General features: G+C 40.9%; 1 protein-coding gene across 1 annotated transcript in view; it reads right to left on the bottom strand.

Annotated features, from left to right (window-relative positions):
- The window catches only part of col4a2 (collagen, type IV, alpha 2), an 82,007-nt gene that overhangs the window by 31,574 nt on the left and 28,649 nt on the right, over positions 1-21,784 (bottom strand). The window contains exon 5 of the mRNA XM_039818301.1: positions 30-164. Coding sequence (XP_039674235.1) covers positions 30-164 — 135 coding nt within the window. The remainder of the gene's footprint in view (positions 1-29; positions 165-21,784) is intronic.

Raw genomic sequence — 21,784 nt, 5'->3', positions numbered from 1 at the left:
ATTAGATGGAAAAGAAAAGGATATTTTACCACATTTCCTTTAGGACCTATGATGCCACTACGGCCGCGGTCACCCTTCTGCCCCTTTGGTCCTTGGATGCCTGGATCACCTGGTCTCCCTGGAGGCCCCTGGGAGCCCTGAGGACCTAGAGGACCAGGGTGACCCTGAGATCGGAGAGATAGAAAAAAAGATTTGTTGATCAAGGACGCAATACACCAAATAAATTGTCAGCGGCTGCACATTGGCTTAGAGTTTGACACATAACTTACCAGAATCAATTATCTATTGATTTCTATTCATCAATAATTTCATGAGTGTTAGCAGTGAACAAAAGCTGGGCAAACACTGTTGATATATGGGGTAACAAAAAACATGCAAACTTACCTGTTTAAAATAAAGATTTAAAAATAGGACATGGTAGTGTTATTAAGGCAACCAAAGCATCACAGCAATGCAACAAAACTTTTGCAAAAAAAACAATTCTCTTTTAAATTAAAAATATTTCCCACATTTCTGCTCTATTTCCCTATCCCTACAGTTATGTTTGCATTTACTGATTGCATCACAAGGGGGAGACAAACTTCTAGTGAAATCCACTCCTTCAGCACTCCAGGCTCTCTACAGCCATCCAGTGGTCAATTAGTGTAGTTACATGTGTCCACTGTTACATTACATGTCATTTAGCAGATGCTTTTATCCAAAGCGACTTACAATTGCTATATATCAGAGATCGCACACCTCTGGAGGAACTAGGGGTTAAGTGTCTTGCTCAGGGACACAATGGTTGATGTATCGCAGTGGGAATAAGCAATAGAACTAAACACCTTAAAAACATTTATTTTACATCACTGAACTCCTTTTACTTCTTTTCAACTTTTCTGGGACAGAAACACAATAATAGATTCTTACACACAAATTAGAATCAACTTGGATACAGTTTAAAACCTGAAATATATTTTTCCATTTTTTTTACTGAAAAAATAAAGGCCCGAAAACACACGTTACTGCAAGACATGCCAGATAGAGCAGTGAGGAGATTAAGTTTCAGATAAAGCCAGACTCTGCTGTCAAATATCTACTTAATGAAAAAAAAGACTGGCCAAGCAAGTCTGAAAGATAAAGTAAAGGGCTGTTTAAAGAGGATTTTGATTGATGACTGTTTGAAACTGCAGACAGCCCCCTAATCTGCAAGCTAAATATAACAATTTGATATTCACAGTGATGAAAGAGAGAATACAGGCAGGCAGATAGGAAGGAGGGAGAATGTGAGTCTGGCTGTGGCGGAAGTATATTTCTGTTCTCCAAACCGTACCTCATTTTCAGATATCACATTTTTATTTCCTAATAAAAAGATACATTTGTGATGTGTCTGCAGACTCGGCCAGTAAAGTATGTGTTCTCTCTTCACCTACTTCACTTCACTACACCAGAATGGCTGCTGGATGGTAACAAGGAGACAAGCGGGATACAAACAAACGCACTCCAGGAAAGTATATGAATATTGAAGTGTTCAGTGTAGGCGGGCTGTGTGTGAGGGCAAGGAGCTTCAACCAAAAGATCAGGTTGAACAGATGCCTCAAACACAAATGTATCTCAGTATTGTGTGTGTTATTTACATCTCTGGGGGACATGACACGGCCAGGGGAGGCAGAGAGTAGAGGGATGGTGGGATGGAAACCGAAGAATACGAGGACAGTGCTTTTACAAGGGTTGAGGGCGAAGATACCATGGGAATTATGCGTGTTTGCATGGTCTGGGAGTTCAGGGGGTCAGTAAGTGATGACCTCTGAGGCCTGGGGACCTAACAGTGTTCCTGTGAGAACCAACAAAGTGGTGGCCCAGACAAGAAAATGCTCTGGGCCTTGTTATATGAAGCTTGAGCCAAGGGTCTCCAAGGCATTAATAAAACTGCAGGGAGCCCAAACAATGTCAGACAACAATTCAAACAAGCTCACAGACAAATCAGATGCAGAAAGTGAGAGATAAAGCCTCAGTTGAACTAACTGGTGGCAAGATGTGTGTGCACTCATACATGCAGCCTCTGTGTGTGTGTGTGTGTTTACACACCAAAGGTGTGTGTGTGTGTGTGTGTGTGTGTGTGTGTGTGTGTGTGTGTGTGTGTGTGTGTGTGTTTATGTGTGTGTGGGTGGTAGTCAGATCTTTGTCTATGGGAGGCTTTTTGAAAATGGAGGTGTGTGTGTTTTGTCTTCAAGCAGCTGTTGCCTATAGAGCAGACAACAGACAGACAACTGTCCTGCCAAAACAACTCAAACGCAGAATGAATAATAGGCTGTGTGTCATACAGTGTTTGCTGTGAATTTTAAGACTGGACTGATGAGTCAGTCGTGATGTGATAACATCAGGGTATCTAACTTCTGATGTGGTTACCTAACTGACAAAAAAAACAACTAAAATGAAAAAAAATTGTTTTCAAAAGGCAGGAATCAAATCATATAATGTACTGATTCACTACAATATAAAGAGCTTTCAATACTACAGTTCCATACAGTTCTTATAGACAACTGAACTTAAACCGTATGTGCCAGACTGCATGCAGTGTTTAAAAATTAATAATTAAAAACCAGATAGAAGAAGTAACATGCACCTTCTTGTGAAGATTATAGATATAAGTTGGCATGTTCAGATCTGGAAATAAACTGCCACCTTCCTTTGCTATGAAACGTCATGTTCTCTATTGCTATGGTGAAAAAAAAAGGCCCTCAGGCACATTAGGTAAGGTGAACTCTACCAATACACACTTACAGTTGTAAATCATTCATCCTCATAAAAGGGAATTAATCAAGCCGACTAATTTCTGAAGACAAATTGTTCTGTCAAAGTAATAATAATCACAGGGAAAAGTGAAACATACAGTGATAGAGGGGGTGAGCTGGAATAGAGTGTCGTCATTTAAAAGTGGGTTATTTCTGAAATAAACAGTGCATATGTGTGTGTGAGTGGGGGGTATGTTTGTGTGTGTATAAGCATGTAAGGGCATAAGAGATCCTTGTCTAGAGCACTTTGCATGGTACACTATGTGCACTGGTCTTTATCTTTCAGCATGGCTTAGCAGGGAACTGATATATACCAGAGTGAAATCAGGCGGAATTGCGATGGCAGCGGAGCAATCCCGGAAGTGGAACGTCGTGGATATAGACTAGATTGTACCATGTGGTAGACTTTCCTGCTTACATACTCATGATGTGTAAGTTGAGACAGTGGTACCCCAGGTCTCAGTCAGGTCAGTGTCCAACATGACAGCAGTAGGTCATAACCCGTCTCAGGCAGAGTAGTAGTTCAACTCTATGTCTTCTTAGATGACGGGAGACGTAACAGCTGTATGATAAGACAGCGCTGCCTCAAGCGCTCCCATCCCGCCAAGGTCAGGGGAGGAAGCTAATGTACATACACATACACCTACTCACTCACATTCAAACACACTTAACAGTCACACACACACAGAAACTGCAGTTTTGATGCACACATAGACACACTGGATAAGGTGTTCTTTGACCCAGACTGCATGTGATCTGGGGTACCTACAACAGGACTTGCTCCGTAGGTAAGAATACTTGTTGTAAATGATCCAATAGCATCTTCACACATGCAAAGATAAGTGAAGAAGGACCATATTTTGTAATCTCTAACTTTGTATGTCCAACATGAGTTTGAATACTCCTTGAGTTGGGATGGCACTTCATGACACTACAGTACATGTTGGTTAAACTGGACTGCTTAATCCTGAGTCTCTTCAAGATGCATCAAATGCTTCTGTGTAAGTCACCAAAGGTGTGCCTAATAAATTGACCATTTAGTGTAAAAGTACAACATAATTTGTTTTGCTCTTAGACGTACTTATCAACTCATCAAAATAACCATTTAAACCCTTGAGTAGGTCTAAATCAAACTGACCAGACCTCGGCCGCATACTGTATTGTTCCATTAGCACTCTGGGTGTTCATCATTTCCCTTCTACTCTATTTTCTCCTGAGCTAAATCTCTCTCCAGTCCTCCCCCCTCTTTAATTACCAGTCCTTCACAGATTCACTTCCTTCATACCTCCTTACTCCCCATTCTTATCGGCTCACACTACTTCCACCCATCATTTCCTTCCCTCCTCTCTCCAAACTCTCGAGTGCTCTCACATCCCTTTGCTTCTCTAACCCTCTAACCTTGGAGAGTGATCACATCAGCCAGCCACAGACTGTGGGGTGGGATAGAATACATTTTCATCTAAACAAAAGAAGAAGAACAAAAACAAGTCTGAGTTGTGATACAGCAGGAAAGGGATGAACATGTTGTAGAAACAGAAACAAAAAAATTAAGCATTCTTTTACAGTGTAGTGTAGTAAACTTCTGAACCTGTGTAAACGGAGACCCTGAAATCTAGATTAGAGGAAGTTTAGGGCTCTTCAAACCAACATGTCTTGGATTCACTAAAGGACACTGAACACACATACTGTACATGCATGTCTGTTTAGGTCTGAGTTCCTCTCTGTCTTTGAAGGCCGGTCATGACTTTACCAGATTATGAAGCACAGGAGACACAAGCTGCCCTCTTGCTTTTCTCTGTAACTGTAGCTATATTTTTCTTCCTGTCAGTCAGCTCACGTCATCCCTTCAGCCTTGTGTCTCGTGAGCTCTATAATGGGATACGACAGCAGTCAAATCTACTCACAGGTGAAGAGAAGGAAATGAGGCAGGCAGAGGGCAGAGCAATAATCTCTAGTAGTATCGAGGAGGTATTGTTGATCACTTCTTTACATCTTAAATAATAACCCAAACTTGGTTGGTTAGATCTAGCTCACAGCAGTGAAACATGCTCCAGACATCAGCATTTTAGAAGTTAACTTAATTTTCACTGATGACAATGAGTTTTCACAAATTATACAGTACTGGAATTTGAATGGCTTAATGGATGTATTTCCTGGTTAAAATGCTAGTCGTCATTTCCCTTTATAACATTACATTACATTTATAACAATAGATTTAAGGTCTCAGCCCTTTACAAACAGACACGCTGCTGTGGTGGGCAAAATCATTAAAGTTCCCACAGTCAGATAAATACATTTGAGGGATCAAAAGACAGACAGACAGGTGAACGAGAGGTGTGTTTCAGGAGGGAAAAAAAACAGACTAAAATAACATGATTAAACCACCTGGGAAGTCAGAATAAATAGCATTAAAACAAAGAATGACTCTTTATATACACAGTAAATTAGGATTACTAGGAAACAGACTATAGAGGAACGATTGTAAAATAGCAATAAAACACCAGCCCTTCCCACACTGGTCTGCCAACTGGTGTCTGCTTTTTACCCGATCACTTCTCACCTCATTTCAACTACCACACACACGAAAAGGCCCATAAAACACACACACACACACACACACACACACACACACACACACACACACACACACACACACACACACACACACACACACACACACACACACACAGAGGCTAGGTGAACAAAGTGACTGAGGCTAAGGTGTGGGGTGATTGGATGACGATAGTGAAAAAAATCACTCTTTCTTTTTGCAACAAACCCTAAATACCGTTAATTCTTTTCTTTCTATTCCTATCTCTACCACAGCAGTATTTCTTGTCTATTCCTATGATTAACCCCTTCTTTCATATATTATGTATGCCACTGACAACGAGCTGTCCCAGCTCCATCTTTTGCAGCTGTAGGAATGTGTGAGGAGGATTTTGAACATTCTCCTCCAGTTAAACCTGACATGTGAGAGTCCATGAGGACAGCGCTGGTGCCCACTGGATAGCAGAGGTTCACAGCTGATTTGAACCAAACATCTAAACTAAGCAATGCATTGAATGTTGTGGTGCTGCCAAGGAGAGGAGGGAGACTTTTTAATAACTAATTTAATAAGATCCAGAGATGCAGGTGTGAGACAACAATTTCCTGTTTCACAGTCTCTTTCACAGATCACACAACATTAAGGACAGTCCATCCAAATTACAGACATATTTACTCATGCTCTATACAGTAACTCTACTGTAGTTGTATCGAGCCATGAGGATTTTCCTTTTTTCTCAAGTTTTGATTATTTTTAATTTTTGTCTTCACAGTTTTCATCAGGACTATTTCTTTCACAGAAAGACGATCCAATAAAGACTGTTCACAGTGGGATTTAAAATCTAAATAAAATTAAAGCTGCGAGCAGCGATGGACGGGCCCTCGCGCCTCTGCGCGCGTCGGGGTTACCGGTGGACGCCGATCCTTGCGACCGTGCATTTGCGCGGCACTCGGACGCCGCAAACCGTCACCAATGAAAAGGGAACTCCCCGCCGAGTTCGACGATACCTCACACAAGACTCTACGTCATACGGTTCATTAGCTGTGAAAGGGGGCGTGGCTAAAGCATAGGGGGCGGGTCCAACCATCACCAATTAAAATGAGAAGCCTCTGCTGAGATGAATGATACCTCACACAAGACTCTACCTTAAATGGGTCAGCATGTATGAAAGGGGGCGTGGCTTAAACATAGGGGGCGGGCCAAACCATCACCGATGAAGAAGGAAGTCTCTGCTGAGTTCAATGATACCTCACACAAGTGTTTACATCAATCGGGCCATTAGTAATAAAAGGGGCGTGGCTTGAACATAGGGGCGGGCCAAACCATCACCAATGAAGAAGGAAGTCTCTGCTGAGTTCAATGATACCTCACACAAGGGTATACCTTAAACGGTTCAAATGTTATTAAAGGGGCGGGGCTTATGCATAGGGGGCGGGCCAAACCATCACCAATAAAGAAGGAACTCTCTGCTGAGTTCAATGACACCTCACACAAGACTCTACCTTAAACGGTTCAAATGTTATGAAAGGGGCGTGCCATATTATAAGGGCGGCTCAGTATCACATGTAGACGACACATTTCTGAGTTTCATGCAAATCGGTTGATGTTTGTCATAAAGGCGCATTTCCTGTGGCCAGGGGCGGCGACCAAAGTCAATTTTGGCCTGTAGGTGTCCTCAGGGCCGGACCCTTGTCAATCGTGAGAAATTTCGGGCGATATACGATAAACGCATAATTCGCACAACAACTTCTTTGTTCATCGCTAAACACTCCAAAATGGCGCGCGCCCGCTTACCACACCGTCTGACGAAAAGTTTTTACGGTTAAGGTGTTGGGATGGTACAGACCAAGTTTGAAGTCCATCGGATGAAATCTCCAGGAGGAGTTTGTTAAAGTATAGCACCTTGACTTTTAGGCTTACTTCCTGTTGCTAGCGGTCTAGGCGACTTTAAGTAAATATCGGCCTTTATTTGTCCTCAGGGTTGGACTCTTATGAATCCTGAAAAGTTTTGAGGTAATCGGACAACGTACACTCGAAGTGTACACCCACTTCCTGTTTCGGGCGGGCAAGCGCACAAAATGGCCGCCACGCCACGGCCACGCCCTATGACGAAAAGTTTTTCTTTTTTTTAACAACTTTTCATCTTTAACGTCTTAAGATGGCACAGACCGAGTTTGAAGTTGATCGGATGAAATCTCTAGGAGGAGTTCGTTAAAGTACGACATGTGGAAATGGCCAAAATCGCACTAATTTCGAACTTTGAAATCAAAATGGCGGACTTCCTGTTGGGTTTAGGGTATGGCTCTAATGAAGTTTTTTGTACATCTTGACATGATCCATATGTGTACCAAGTTTCGTGAGTCTACGTTAAACGCACTGCAGGGGCTCAATTTTCTTAACTTTCTAGGGCGCTAGCGAACCATTTCGTGCGCCTATTCCCGAAACCCTTAAAATACGTACTTTTCACCAGACTTGATGCGACCGCCAAATTTGGTGAGTTTTTGAATATATTAAGCCCCTCAAAAAGCCAATTCATTTGACGGGAAAATAATAGAAGAAAGAAAGAAAGAAAGAAAGAAAGAAAGAAAGAATAATTCCTTCAGTTTTCAATTAGGCCCGCCGTCGCCATCGGCGCCTAAATAATATATAAATATAATGATGAAACAAAAGCTACCTGCATGGATGGATAGCACTAATTAAGTAAGAAATTGTGTTTTTCTCTGTCATTCGGGTGAACTCACACTTTAAAGAGAAACTGAACAGCAGGTGAAAATCTTAAATTTGTCTGACCTCCAGAAGTTCAACATCTCACTTTGTTGCAATGATGTGTAAGTGTACTACATAGTGTCACTACACCATGACATCACTGTTAGCTGTGGTTACAAGTGCAAAAGAGCTCTCTTCTGACCACACCTAACCATATCCTTACCATTCAAGGTCAATGCCTAAGCTCAACCATCTTCGCACATGCGGGAAACAAATTGGGTTTTCGGTATGAATCGGTAAATGTCACAGACTCACAATGCTAGTAGAGACAAAAAAACATACATACATACATGACAATATGCTGCTTTCCACACACCTGCCTACCGCCAATGGTGGTGGATTTTTAATTTTTATCAATCTGAGAAATGTAGAATATACAAGTATGCCTAAAACCATTTATTTTCCATAACTAATGCTTATGTCTAGAAGTGTGAACAATTTCTTTCTAGTTGGATATCTAAGTTGACATATTTACATTTCCACTGCATTACTTCTGTAAACTTGCAAGTGCCTTCATGACGTCTGACCTACAGTACATATCAAGAAATCTCTGAGAAAATCCTTCCTGCTCACACTATATTAAATGCAGTACCTTTAACCTCTGTGTGTCCACTTCCTGTGTGTACGTGGTTGTGTTTGCATTTCTCATTCCTAAATCACAGATCTATTTAAAGTTCTCCCATCTGACATAATATATTTCATCAGGACCCAGACTGTCCCCTGGGGTGGACGGTTTGGGAACGACCCGCTAAGAACAGGATGGGAACACGCAGCCCAGTGCACAAACCTCTGACCTCAGAGAGGAATAAAATAAATCAATAAATAACTGTCCAGAAGCTCCCTCTGTTATTCCATCTGTCTGCCTGGAAAAACTGAGACATTTAGTGATTTTTTTAAACAAGAAATGGAAAGAGCTACTGATTAAAACATGAATCTAATGACAAAGAGGGTCAAAAGAGATAAGATATGATAGGTCACAGAAACAATGGATACCATGAACATAGTGGCATTAACTAGAACTAGAAACAAGTAAGTAAGCAAGTAGCAAGTAAGAACAAGAATTTTGGATATTCAACTCTACATTTACTCTGTTGCAAACAATGCTAATACTTGTTCTCCAAGTGCTTGTATATACTGTATCTCCTCAGAAATAACAGTGAAATCTAAACAGAAGGGGTTGTGGTGAGGGGAGGCTGATGCTATGCAGTGTGAACATTATCCTCTGATATCATCACTGTGGGACAGGACACTGACAGCCACATACTTCCACATAAACATCTACAGACCAGTGTGGATGCACTTGTATTCACACAACACTCACTCATGTAAACTGTATAATAATGATGAGTGTCTCTGTGAGCTGCCTGCTGAGGGTTTACAGTATGTGATGCTGAGGAAAGTGGATAAATTAAGGTTAAGGTATGCTTGAAGCTAAGTAGTTTGGACGACATGTCATCCCAACACATCAGAGTTTTAGGGTGGTAAAAAGCCACTGAAGACCCCCCCCCCCCTCCCCAGGGGCATTCATGGTGTTGCACCCAGCCAATCACTGCATTAGGAAAGCTACAAAATCTGTCGAATGTATAGCTTCCCTGAATAATGTTAATAAAGAGAGGTGGTTTCATCCACCCAACAAGCACTATGTTTGAAGCATACTGACGTCTTTATTCACTGGACAGTTCGGAACTGATCTGCTTTCTGCATGCTACAGAGGAAATAGCAGAAAGAGTTGATCAAGATAATGAGTGAATGAATGATGTAAAGTTGAAAAGAACAAATGAAGGAAGGAAAGGTGGTGGAAAAAAGCAAGAAGAAGGGGACGTGTTAATGTATGATTTAGGAAAGAAAAGAAAAAAGGAAGCAGAGAAAAAAGGAAGGAAAGAAGGAATGATGGATCAAGGAAGAAATGAAGAAAAGTAGAAAAGAAACTAAACTTCTGCCCTTTCTCTCTGACTCCCACAATCGGGCTCAGACACTTAGGTTAGATAAGGTCCCACTGCTCTGCGACCCAGCCCACGTTTTTCTTGGATACTTTTTCTTGGACTCATTTCCTGAAGATCCACATCCCCTTCTACATGATGTCCAAGGGGAGAAATGGGCTCAGCTCCCCTGGAGGAGTGGGGGGAGATCAGGGGTTAGGGGACAGGCTTCAGGGGCTATGCTTGGAGGACAAAGAGGGTCCTCAACTGGATGTGCCCAGGAGGACTCAGGCAGAATAAATAAACATCTGTAGATGATGTTTAGATATCTATTAGAGGGTGTTTAGATCTCCTGGCTCAAGTCAGGGAGGTCAGGTTTCCGAATCCCCAGATGGAAAAAAATGTACTACTTCTGAAAATCCTTGAAGACTGTGGTGGGTCAGAGTGGATATAAAATGATACGCTGAGAGTTACATTTCATAAAAAGCAACAAGGCGATGCAGGCTACAGGTGGAACAGCAACAGTTGCTAAAACAATATCTATTGAAGAATTATCCGTGAGAAAGTTGTTGCCGTAGAGACAAGCCTCCAGCCAGATTTGTGAAAAAATCATTTAAACCTTCATCATCTACAACAAGTTCTTCTGACTCATTCGCTTAAAATGTCTTATGTGCAAAGAGAGAGAGAGAGATGAAGTAGAGGGATAAAAACAGACGACATGCAGACAAACAGTCGTTTCTTGTCAGAGGTCAGCTGCTCTTTGTTTAGCCATTCAGCACAGAGTGATTTGGCTGCGTTGAGACCAGTTTATATTAGAATTAATGTGTTTAGACTCTAAGCTAATTTCTGCATGCACTTTCACAGAGCACGTGCTCACACATGTGCCAGAAATTAGACAGCATCCAGACCGGGGAGAACGGGCAGCTAATGACCAGTGGATGGACTGAAGTGTGTGTGAGAGAGAGTCTGCATGCGTGCTAAGGAGGGTGTGTGTTGAAGATCAAGACTCGAGGGGGGATCCCAGGCTGAGAACAGAACAGCTTGGACCTCGAGCTATCCCAGGGGTCTCTGGGGCCCGACACCTGTGCTATTGCCTCACGTTAGAGGAATGAGATGTCTCAAGTCTGTGGTCCAAGCACATGTGTGTCTAAACAGGACACAGCTGCAGCCTGTGTGTATGTGTATGCATGTATGTGTGTGTGTGTGTGTGTGTGTGTGTGTGTGTGTGTCTGAGAAAGAGCGAGAAATGGCGCACAGGCTCTATGAGGTGTGGCCCTCACCTCAGAGACCAACCACCTGTGTGCCTGTATCATGTGTCTGCATGTGTCTGAGTTTATGTCTGCGTGTAATGAAGTCCATCACGGGTGTGTTGCCTCTATAATCCCACTGTTACATTTATCACTGTGATTATAATGCCATTACAGCTTCCATACAGTGGATCGCCCAGGGTGCAGTGACCTTCTGTTTATAAAAGGAAAACTCAATTTCCTCAACAAAGCTGTTCTCTGGCGATGTACATCACACCCAAGGGCACAAAGGTATGCATATTGACTTATATATGGAGGGTAACAGTTTGTGAGGCCACAGGAGCTTTGGTAGTGAGACAGATATTATATATATGTTAGTGCTATCAAACAATTAAAATATTTAATCGCGATTAATCACATTAATGTCATAGTTAACTCGCAATTAATCGCACATTTTTATCTATTCTAAATGTCCCTTGATTTCTTTTTGTCCCATTATTTTTTCTCATTTTAATGCTCTTATCAACATGGAAAAGTGGATCGGCTTGCTCTGTGCTTTTGTCGCCTGGCTTTGACGAGGGGGCGGAGAATTCGCATCAGCTGTGTGCTTGGCCATCAAGTGGTATTTCAGACTGGACGTGCTGCAATGATAGCTCAGTTCACAACGACAAAACACACACATCACTTTGGTCTTATCAATGGAACCATTTGGCAACTTTTTAAAAGTACACTTTCCATTCAGAATCTTATTGGCATCCATTTCGGCATCTCGTGCTCGCCATCCACTCAAAACGTAACGTTAGCCTACTACTCTTTGGCCAGCTCGCAAGCCCAAACAAGTGTGTGTGGCGTGTCTGTTGTTTTGTTTCCGGTCTAGCTAGATCCGGTGTGGTGTTGTAGTTTTTCTAACGTTACTAGTTGTTGCAACAACATGTGAAAAAAACTACAAAGTTTGCTAGGCCAAAAAGAATGTTAATCTCGCGATAAAAAAATTTACGCTGTTAAAATGGGTTTGCGTTAACGCTGTTAATAACACGTTTAACTGACAGCACTAATATATCGTCACCTTCCTAAAATAATTGCCTAAGTAATTTTTTCAGGTTTTTCAGAAAAGACAAAAAATAAAACTGCCTAAGTCACATGCTTGACATAGGCAATTATACTTAAGGTTTAGAATCACATGACCTGTTCAACTGAGGATTTAGGCAATTTTACCAGAGGTGGCCAGCACCATGAGGAGATGATTTAGGCAACAAAATCATTTAAAAAAAAAAAATGACTTAGGCAATTATTTTTGTTGATCGATCAGCAGAAAATGTAATGAGTGATTTATGAAGCAAAAATGGAGCGCATAGGCCTCTCAAATGTGAGGTTTTTATTGTAAAATGAATATCTTTGAGTTATGGACTGTTGGACTGTAACAAAACTACTGGAAAAAAGTAATATTTTGACCTGATGATGGCACTAGATTTAAAAGTTAAGCGATTAACAAATCTATTAAAATGTATCTTGAGAAAGAAAAATGAATGTGTGATCCAAGTGTCATGGTAGTTCATACTATAGTTGTGGAGATATTTCAATCAAAACCAGAAATGTCAATATCATGGTGGCGCTAGAGGAAATGTCGATCAATAGATTCATTGATAATGAAAATAATTGTTAATTGCAGCCATAAATAGCTTTATGTACACAACTTTATGAATATTGCACTTTCAAAACAGCAGTAGAAATTGCTTAACAAATGGTTAAAACTAATAAAACAAAACATAGCAATGGGAAAAACCAAGTGTGGATAATTAGATTTATAGTCAAATACCCAGCTGTGATCTTGGCCCTGATTGAAATGGACTGCAGCCAGTCACATTAGTGTCAGGGAATCCATGTAATCCTCAAGGTCTTTCTGCCCCCACCGACCCATCCAGCTGGCCCAGCCCACAGTCCAATTTTGCCAGCCTGGAAAAAATTTTCATTTTCCCACACGGGGGATGCAACGCCCACAGCCATTTTAGCTATAGGGCACATTCCTTGAAATCAGGGTAAAGGTCGATGTATGAATATGGTTAACTGACTGAATTAATGACTTCTCAGTTGACTATCTTGTTTACATGTAAATTACATCAAGTTGATATTCCTAATTTCAGGAAGATGTAGAGGGTAGTGTTTTACCTTGACTTTGTCAATGGAAAAAAGCCATAAGAGACCTAATCCCTGCTCCTGAGAAAAAGTCCTGCACTGAAAACATGTTTTTTCTCAAAAAAGTGGATTAAATATGAGAGGACTTTGAGGAGATCTAATTGTTTCCTTTGCAGTTTCACAACAAGTCCTGATGGGGAACACATGGCGTTGCTGTGGTGACCCACAACTCTGGTCACATTTTTCCTACAGCCCCGAGGACTTTCTTTGTTGACCATAACGTTTCCTGACTGCTGTCTGCAAATGCATACATCCCAGAGGACGTCCATCGTTAACACCTTTACCCAACTTTCCTATTGTGAGAACCGTCAGATTTGATTGATGTGGAATACATGGTGCGTGTTTTCCAATGAGTCGCACAGAGAGAGGGATTGAGTTTGAAACAGAAGGTGTCCACAGGACAATATTGAAGACAAAGTTCCGGAAATGGGGGGGAGAAGAGAGAGTTTGTGTTATGGGACATATTTGTCTGTGATCAGGGCTAAAGTATGTTTAAGTTCAGAGTCCCATGAGGCAACAATCTCCCAGCCACAACATGAAACACAATATCTTAGGTTTATTCTACTCATCTTGATCTTTGTTCCCCTCGTTTGTCCTCGTACCATGCATGTGCTGTGGCTGATGATAACAGTCGGCAGATGGCAACACAAGGCCAATGACTAACCGCCTTAATACACACAAGGTCGCACAAATACTCAAAAACTGGATGCCTGTACTGTCAGAAGGGAAGTGAAACTAACTCTTTTATCGCTGTAAGATGGATAAGGTCATGGCGGCAACATCGAGGTCATTGAATGAAATTCTTGTTGTCTGGGATATATTATGACAATCTAAATGATATACAGTATATTGTTAGAATTATATACACACATCTGTCCAATCAATTGACAGTTCTCTTAGCCCCCGCCCCATTATTTACTGTTGCTACGCCTGTCAATCTTTCCATTCCGTATAAAGATTCAAATGTTAACTTGAAATTCTTAGTAATTTTCGAAACAATAGGTCCTTGATTTCAGACGAAGGTAGACAAAAGCAGCTTTTCATTTCTTACTGCCTATTTTGCCGGCTGAAATAACTTTCGCTAGCAAATTTGATCAGCTTTAACCAACTAGCTTATTCAGATAAAGTTAACTTTTTCAGGTGGTTGAAAATGCAGTCTGACTTTTTAATAGTTGTCTCAATTATGCATGGGATGGCTTCATCCTTAAGATTATGCTAAAAGACTGAGGCCAAAGCTGCATGTCAGCATCCTCACTAGAAGATCTCACTGACCTCACTGTTCTTGTATTGCTGTGCAGAGCTAGTTAGTACTACAGAAGTATTAGAAGTATTATAAGGAAAAATGTAACATCAGGCTCTTATTTCATTCTAACATAACCCTGGTAGGCTAGCTTAAATGCTTGGAAGAAGGGTGTTAGAGTTATGCTTTATTGTTCGTATTTTCAAACAGTATGTTTTACTTTTAACAAGAAAAGGCTTTTCGTTTAAGGACTTACTGTGTTTGATGAACAAATTGCTATCTCAAGTAACACTGGCTGGAGTTGCTGGAGTGTAAACTTCCCCAAATCCAATAAAGAGCAGGACAGGGCTGCTAACGGTAACTTGTAACACAGTGGGGAAATACTACACAGTGTTTAACGTAACCTGTAACCCCACAAAATGTAGTTAGCTAATGAAATGCTTCTTGGCCTGGGAGGTAACACTGCATTAAATTGGGAGTGTATCTATGTTCCCAGGGTCCATATGTTCCCCAGCTCAATGTACTCTTTATATGATACATTAGGGACACCTTTCAAATACTTTTATGTTCTCAGCAATGTTTTTCCCCTTGGTCAAATGTTCAACATATGTTTCCCTGGGTCAATATGTTGAAATCACCCACAGCATATAACCTACTGATGTTATTTATACACCTTGAAACTTATGCCCTCAAATTTGCGGGCAAGACAGTTTTCTTGACTTTTGACATTGATATCTCCACAGTAGCTGAACAGAATTGTACCATTCAAACTACATTAGAAGCATTAATTTCCCTTCTTTGTGTTGTAATTTGAACTGTGAAGATAGCCCTTACAAACCACTTACAATTTTAGTTTATATCAAGAGACACACATGCCCTGGAAACATAGCACCCTGGGAAAATAGGGAGATCCTGTTATGTAAATTACTTTTAATTACTGTTAAGTAAGCTGGATATGCTAACATTAGCAGTTTACATTAGAGCAGACAAACACAGTTTAATCCGTTCCTTATACTTTTTCTCTTGTGTTTTTAGTTTTGAAAAGCCTAAATAAAAACACAACACTCCAAACTCTTTAGATATTGAGTTTCACTTTTACTACAGTACCATGCACACAAATCCCAAGGACAGCCTGAAGTGCATAGTCATGGTTGCTAAGCTATGACTCGACACTTGCTGTTCGGGGGGGGGGAAGGATTCCTTACTCTCTTCCATCACTGAAGTACTTTATAATTACTTAATCTTTAGTAAAAGTATATGAACATTTATGTGTGTTTCACTAGGTTTGTGTGTATATGTGTGTAATAGTGCGCGTGTGTATTTTAAAAGAGGTGCTTCTTTGTCCACAACAACAATAGTCCTCTTGTTCCTTAAACAGCACCAATCATTTTAAAACGTAAGAGTGAGCTACTTTTATAGGCTCTTAAAGCTGGACCACAGCTAGGTGCAGGAAGGCAGGTCACACTTGGCTTTGACAGAAACAGAAAAAAAGAAAAAGGGGCGGTAAAAAGAATTTATTTTGATTGTAGAGGCCGAAAGAAAAGGAAAGGAGAAATATGATGTGATCTTTTGATGTTCATTTCATAAATTATGGGGAAGATTTTTGTCTGAAAGCTGCACTGTATATGTGTCTGTGTTCCTGTGTGTTATCCTTTAAGTGAAGTTTGTCTTTCTGTAGAAGCACGCACGCACACACACACACACACACACACACACACACACACACACACACACACACACACACACACACACACAGATATTTTTTCTAATAACAAGAGATGTTAATGTAAAAAGGGGTCACTGATAGTGATGAACTGGCAAATTATCCAACTGCAGATCTCCACAGCTCTATGGATCTTTTTAGCATATTTCAGCTGATTGTTTTGGTTTTACTTCGCATAACTCACTGTTTTATTAATTTTCACTACTATCATCTATGTTGTTTCTAGACAACTGTTGCCAATTTAAAAAGTTGCTATTTTCCCCAAACCAAATGTCGGACAAACAAAGTTAGGGTTTAGGGGAAGATTTAAAAAAAAAAATCAAGATATTTTTTGTCACATATACATACACGTATGTATAATTAAATTATTTGCATGTGTATATATATATATATATATATATATATACACACATGAGGAATGATGTGTAGATTTAACAGGCTAGGTTTCTTTTAGGCATGACTTCGAAGCCTTACTAAGTTTTAACAGGTCCACACAGTGGCTAATATCCTTAAAATCCTTGACGAGTAGCAATAGCTACCAATGCAATTTCTTTTCCCGCTTTTGCCTGATACATTGTGTATTAACATACACAAACAGCTGGTTACTGTCTGTATGTCTAAGCGTCTCCCCATATATTTACTACTGCTCCACAGCTTTATTTTCACACAAGAAAAACCAGTGATGCCCACTGAATTCCTCTTTCTAACAATCTTAAGAAAATCCTCCCGTCCAGGAGTTTTAGTGATAGCAGCAGGTTGTTGCTTCCCTCCCCTCCCTTCCACCCACACACACATGCACACTTTCTTCATTATTGCTACACAGTTGGTAGTTCTTTTCCAATAGGCCCTGTCATGGTCAGGGTCAGGGGAGAGGGACAACAGGGATGGATGAGGCTCCTGATTGCAGATTTGGATTGAGGGGCTTCCAGAATTAAAACTGACATTATGCATCATGTCTTCTGCTGATATGTAAAGCTACAACAGGCCTCTAATACAAACCAGCATGCTGCAGTGCCAGTAAATCAGTTCACTAACCTATCTCTCCTCCTATACTGACAGACAATTAGTTTTTATCAGCGGAGATGGATCCTGTTTAATTGCATCATGGAAATGCAGCTCTAATCAGAAGAGTTCAAACTGATATAAGTTCAAGAGTTAGAAAGAGTTTATTTAATACACCCAATGGTCAGACTGATCTCATGAAATGGAGTATGTATGACACGCCAATTCATATGCCATTATTGGCATGTTATAAAGACGCAAACTCACTTTTTAGCGTGTTTATCAACACCGTTTGGACTCCATTGACTTACATTATCTTGCGATTGCGTTAGAATTTACGCCGCAGGGAGTAGTATGAAATGGCGGAAATCCGCATAGGGAGGTTGGTTGGGTGGTGGATGGGTCAAATAACACAGGACTTTCATCCAGGAGAGCAGGGATCGCGTCCCGCGTGTGGCGTTTCCTTGCTCTCGTTTGCGTAAAGCCAACCCCGTTTTTCTTTTCCTAAACCCAACTGGTTCTTCTTTTCCTAAAACTCAACCGTTGCTTTCTTCTAACACGTTCTTGCAATAACGCGGCAAGATGGCGATAACACGCCACGTGGCGTGTATGTTTATGTCCGCTGTATACAGCGTAGACATACATGCGGATAGCTCAAAATGCGTAAAGATAACACGCCACTTGGCTTAAGAAAGTCGGCGTGTATGTTTACGCGAAGTCATGATACCACGTTGCAATGGTTCATATTGAGACAGTTTTCAGGCCAAAATGGCTCTACTACTGTCAGGTGCAACTCAGATGCAACAGATGCATCTCCAAGTTAAAAAATGTTTTCAATGACTAAGAAACACATTTTTGCTTCACCATGAATGTCATGCATTTGTGAGTTTTATGATTTGCTTTGAAAAGGTTTTATATGCCGAGGGGTTGTAAAATGTCCTCAAGGCCTAGAGGTTATGATCCTCCAAACAAAGCCAGAACCTGAAAACCACCAGTACAGGGCTTCCACTCTTTGGTAAAAATATATTCAAAGGAGTCTTTGATCTTTTCCAAACCTACAGCATTCCTCTCTGTGCCGTTATCCTGAGCAGACAGGGAAGTAGATGACAGTCATGGGAACTGGATTCAGAAGGTATGGACTTGTTTTCATGGAACACAGAGATGTTTGCCATTTATAGATGCAGACAAAGACACAGACGATCTTGTTCCCAGAAAAACAGAGAGCGTCTATATTAAAAAAAGATCAGTGGACTGTCATTGTGCTCAGCTTCCCGAGATGTGTGTCATTTCCTGTTCCACATCAGCTGTGGCGGCTTCTCCCATGGTGGAAAGGACAGAATCTCTCCATCTGCATATTGTCTATAACGGTTGCCCTGCCATGTCATTGGTCTCTCTCAGTTTCCCTCTGGATGTTTCTTTATCTCTCCATGTCCACTGCATAGGATGAGGCGAGACAGTGAGCTCATGCAGATGGTAGCTACTGTTCTCTAAGTCAAAGTTTCTTTTTCCTCTATAAAACCCTGCACCACTCCCAGTTTCTGAGAACTGAAGAGGGAAAGACTCACAGCACAAAAGAGAGCATTGATTTGCTAAACATGTTTTCTGGTGAGGACGCAGGGTGCCTCATGCTCAGTTTCTCATGCTGCTCTGGTTTTTCATGCTTTAGAGACCACGTAAACTGCTTTGTTTTACTACACCACCTACTGTAGCGCACAGGACTAGGGATTGTATCCCTTTATTTGACCACACTTTCTCCGTAGAGTTGCCAACTCTGTTGTGAGATTATGATTGTGCCCATGTCTTGTGAACTAAGATGTTTTGTGTGCCTAAATTATTTTCTCGTTACTCAATTTTGGGGTTGCTTGTTTTTCCTTTTTATGACCGATCTAAGGAATACAATCCACTTATGATGCAAAACAACAATGAGGACTTTTGGAAGTGCTGTGGGGAGCTTGATTTTTTTCTGCCTGCCTGCAATACGCTCTCTGCCAGGGGAGTGGGTGGTGAGGCTGGAGAGTCAGCTAGCCAAATCTCTGTTCCCCCCCCCCCAAAAGCAGAAACCTCATGAAATTAAAATATTCACCCCCACCAAACAATCAGTTTCATTATTTCACTCTCTCTCTCAGGCTCTCTGTGTCTGTCTCTCATCTCTGTCCAGATTAATATCCATCTTCACGCTCAATGTCTCAATTTCTCTATCATTATATGCAAAAAGCATGGGAATACCAGCATATATTCATGAAGTATCTCGCATGACCCTCTTTCCACAGAAACATAATCCATTTCCCTTTGCTCATATCTTATGTTTTTATGTTGAACGAGAGATAAACATTTTTGTAATAATTTGTTCTTAACTGATTGTTTGGCCACTACAAGCTGTAAACACAATATTGACATATTTAAACTTTTAAAGTTGTTATGGCGACAATGTTGTCAAGTGTCGATTCACCTAATCATTCTAACTGCTTTTTAATGTTTTATGTAAAGCTGCCTTGCCTTGCCTAATCAACGTCCAGTATTGACTCTCATTAAATAATGTATCATATAATAATGCTCCGAATAAGTGACAAAATAACGCCAACACGTTCCTATTTACATGTTGTGATTTGTATAGTCACAGGGTGTACAAATAACAAGGTCACTATGCTTTTACTATTTATTTTTAATTTCTTTTTTTATTATTATTTCAGGACAATGCACAAGTAGCAGAAGTAGCAGTGCTTCGCCTTTCTGAGAATATAGTTCCCAGTATGTATACGGTTAGAAGATGGCTGTGTCTCATGTGACCTTGTTATTTGTACACGCTGTGACTCTACAAATCACAACATGTAAATAGGAACACGTTGGCGTTATTTTGTCACTTATTCGGAGCAGTAGGCTAGTTGAAACCGGTTACCTCCAGGATCTGTACTAGGCTAAGCTAGCACTGGGTACGTCAGACAGAGTTACAACACGCACGGAGATGAGAAGGGTATGTATGGACTTATCTAACTCTGGGGGATACAGTGAATAAGCTAAAGTCCCAATAAGTCGGCGTGTTCCATTAAGGCTCTATATTGGTCTCCACCATCTTCTGAGGGAAATACCTAGCTCTTTAGTTGCTTAATGTTCAACTACAATCAATAGCTAGTTGCTAGGTGCCTGCTGTTAAGTGTTGAGCAATGGGTCCGTAGACCGTTTTAGCAGAAAACAGCTGCCTGCTGCGGATGAAAATCACACCGATGAAAGAGTGAAACAAAACAGTAAAGTTGTAGGCCAGAAAACCACAACAATGGGCGGAAAAAAGATGAAATATTCCGTAGAGCAAAGGTTAAAAAAACAAATAACCAATTGGACACAGTGATGATAATACTCAAAGAAAAGAATCTCACTAGCACATAGAGTAGCCACACAAAGATGTTGACATGACTATAGCCATCATTTACCCATTAACAACCATCACCTAATCGCCACAGCTGTGTCAGGTCTTAGCCAATCCAGACAGCTGTAAAGGATCAGTTTGACCAGTTTAGTGAAGTTCTCAACGCCATACTCTCTTCAGGGGAAATATTTGGATGGAAAAAAGATAGACGTAAAGTTAGAGACACCAGACATTTTACATCTGTGAAAATCCATTGTTTTCACAAACAAGTACATCCGTTGGGTAATGCACACATGTAAGAGTAAAAGTTTAGTTGGATCAAGACTCTTAGGCCTTGGGAAATTTATAGCTTAAACATGCACGCAATGAGTCAGAAACAAAGGTTGACAGACCAAAACAAAGGAGAATTTATAATGTCTGGTTTCTGGAAAAGCAGAATCTTATCTGTCAGTAATAAATGGTTTAAGTGTCCAATCAGTGTCTGTGAGAAATGTTTTTACAGTTCATCTTAAGCAGACCAGATGTGTGAAGGACGTTGGGCCCCGTGAAGAGAGTATGTCTTCTATTTCCTCTTGTTTTCATAAACATAAGTGCAAACAATGCCAATGTTTGACTGCGTACTGAAAGCTCTTCATTCTCTCTTGGCACTGCCCTTATCACTTCGTCACTGAATGATCGAAATTCTTTCCTTCGCATCCAGCTGATACAGAAAAATAATAAGTGAAGGGCAGGAAGGGGGGCGGGTGTCTTTTGCATCCGTCAGATGTGGAATGTGGAACTTCCTCTCCCTACGCCTCCTTACAGGGTTTCCTGTACCCACAGGGAGCGTGCGGGTCAAAGGTCAGACCTACTTTAAAGTTGGGCTGGTAAATTCTCAGTGCATGCCAAAGTACAGTTGTTAGACCATTCCTTTCTTCACCTCTGTATTTTTTTTAAGATGGCCTCCCTCAGGAGCAGCTCTTTACTGGTAGATGGGGAGTTTTATAAAAGTCCATTACAGTCCTGAGTTTA

The sequence above is a fragment of the Perca fluviatilis genome, chromosome 12 (assembly GCF_010015445.1).
Source record: "Perca fluviatilis chromosome 12, GENO_Pfluv_1.0, whole genome shotgun sequence".
NCBI classification, from domain to species: Eukaryota; Metazoa; Chordata; class Actinopteri; order Perciformes; family Percidae; genus Perca; species Perca fluviatilis.
The sequence above is the reverse complement of the archived record's forward strand: the minus strand, read 5'-3'. Positions and strand labels throughout refer to the sequence as shown.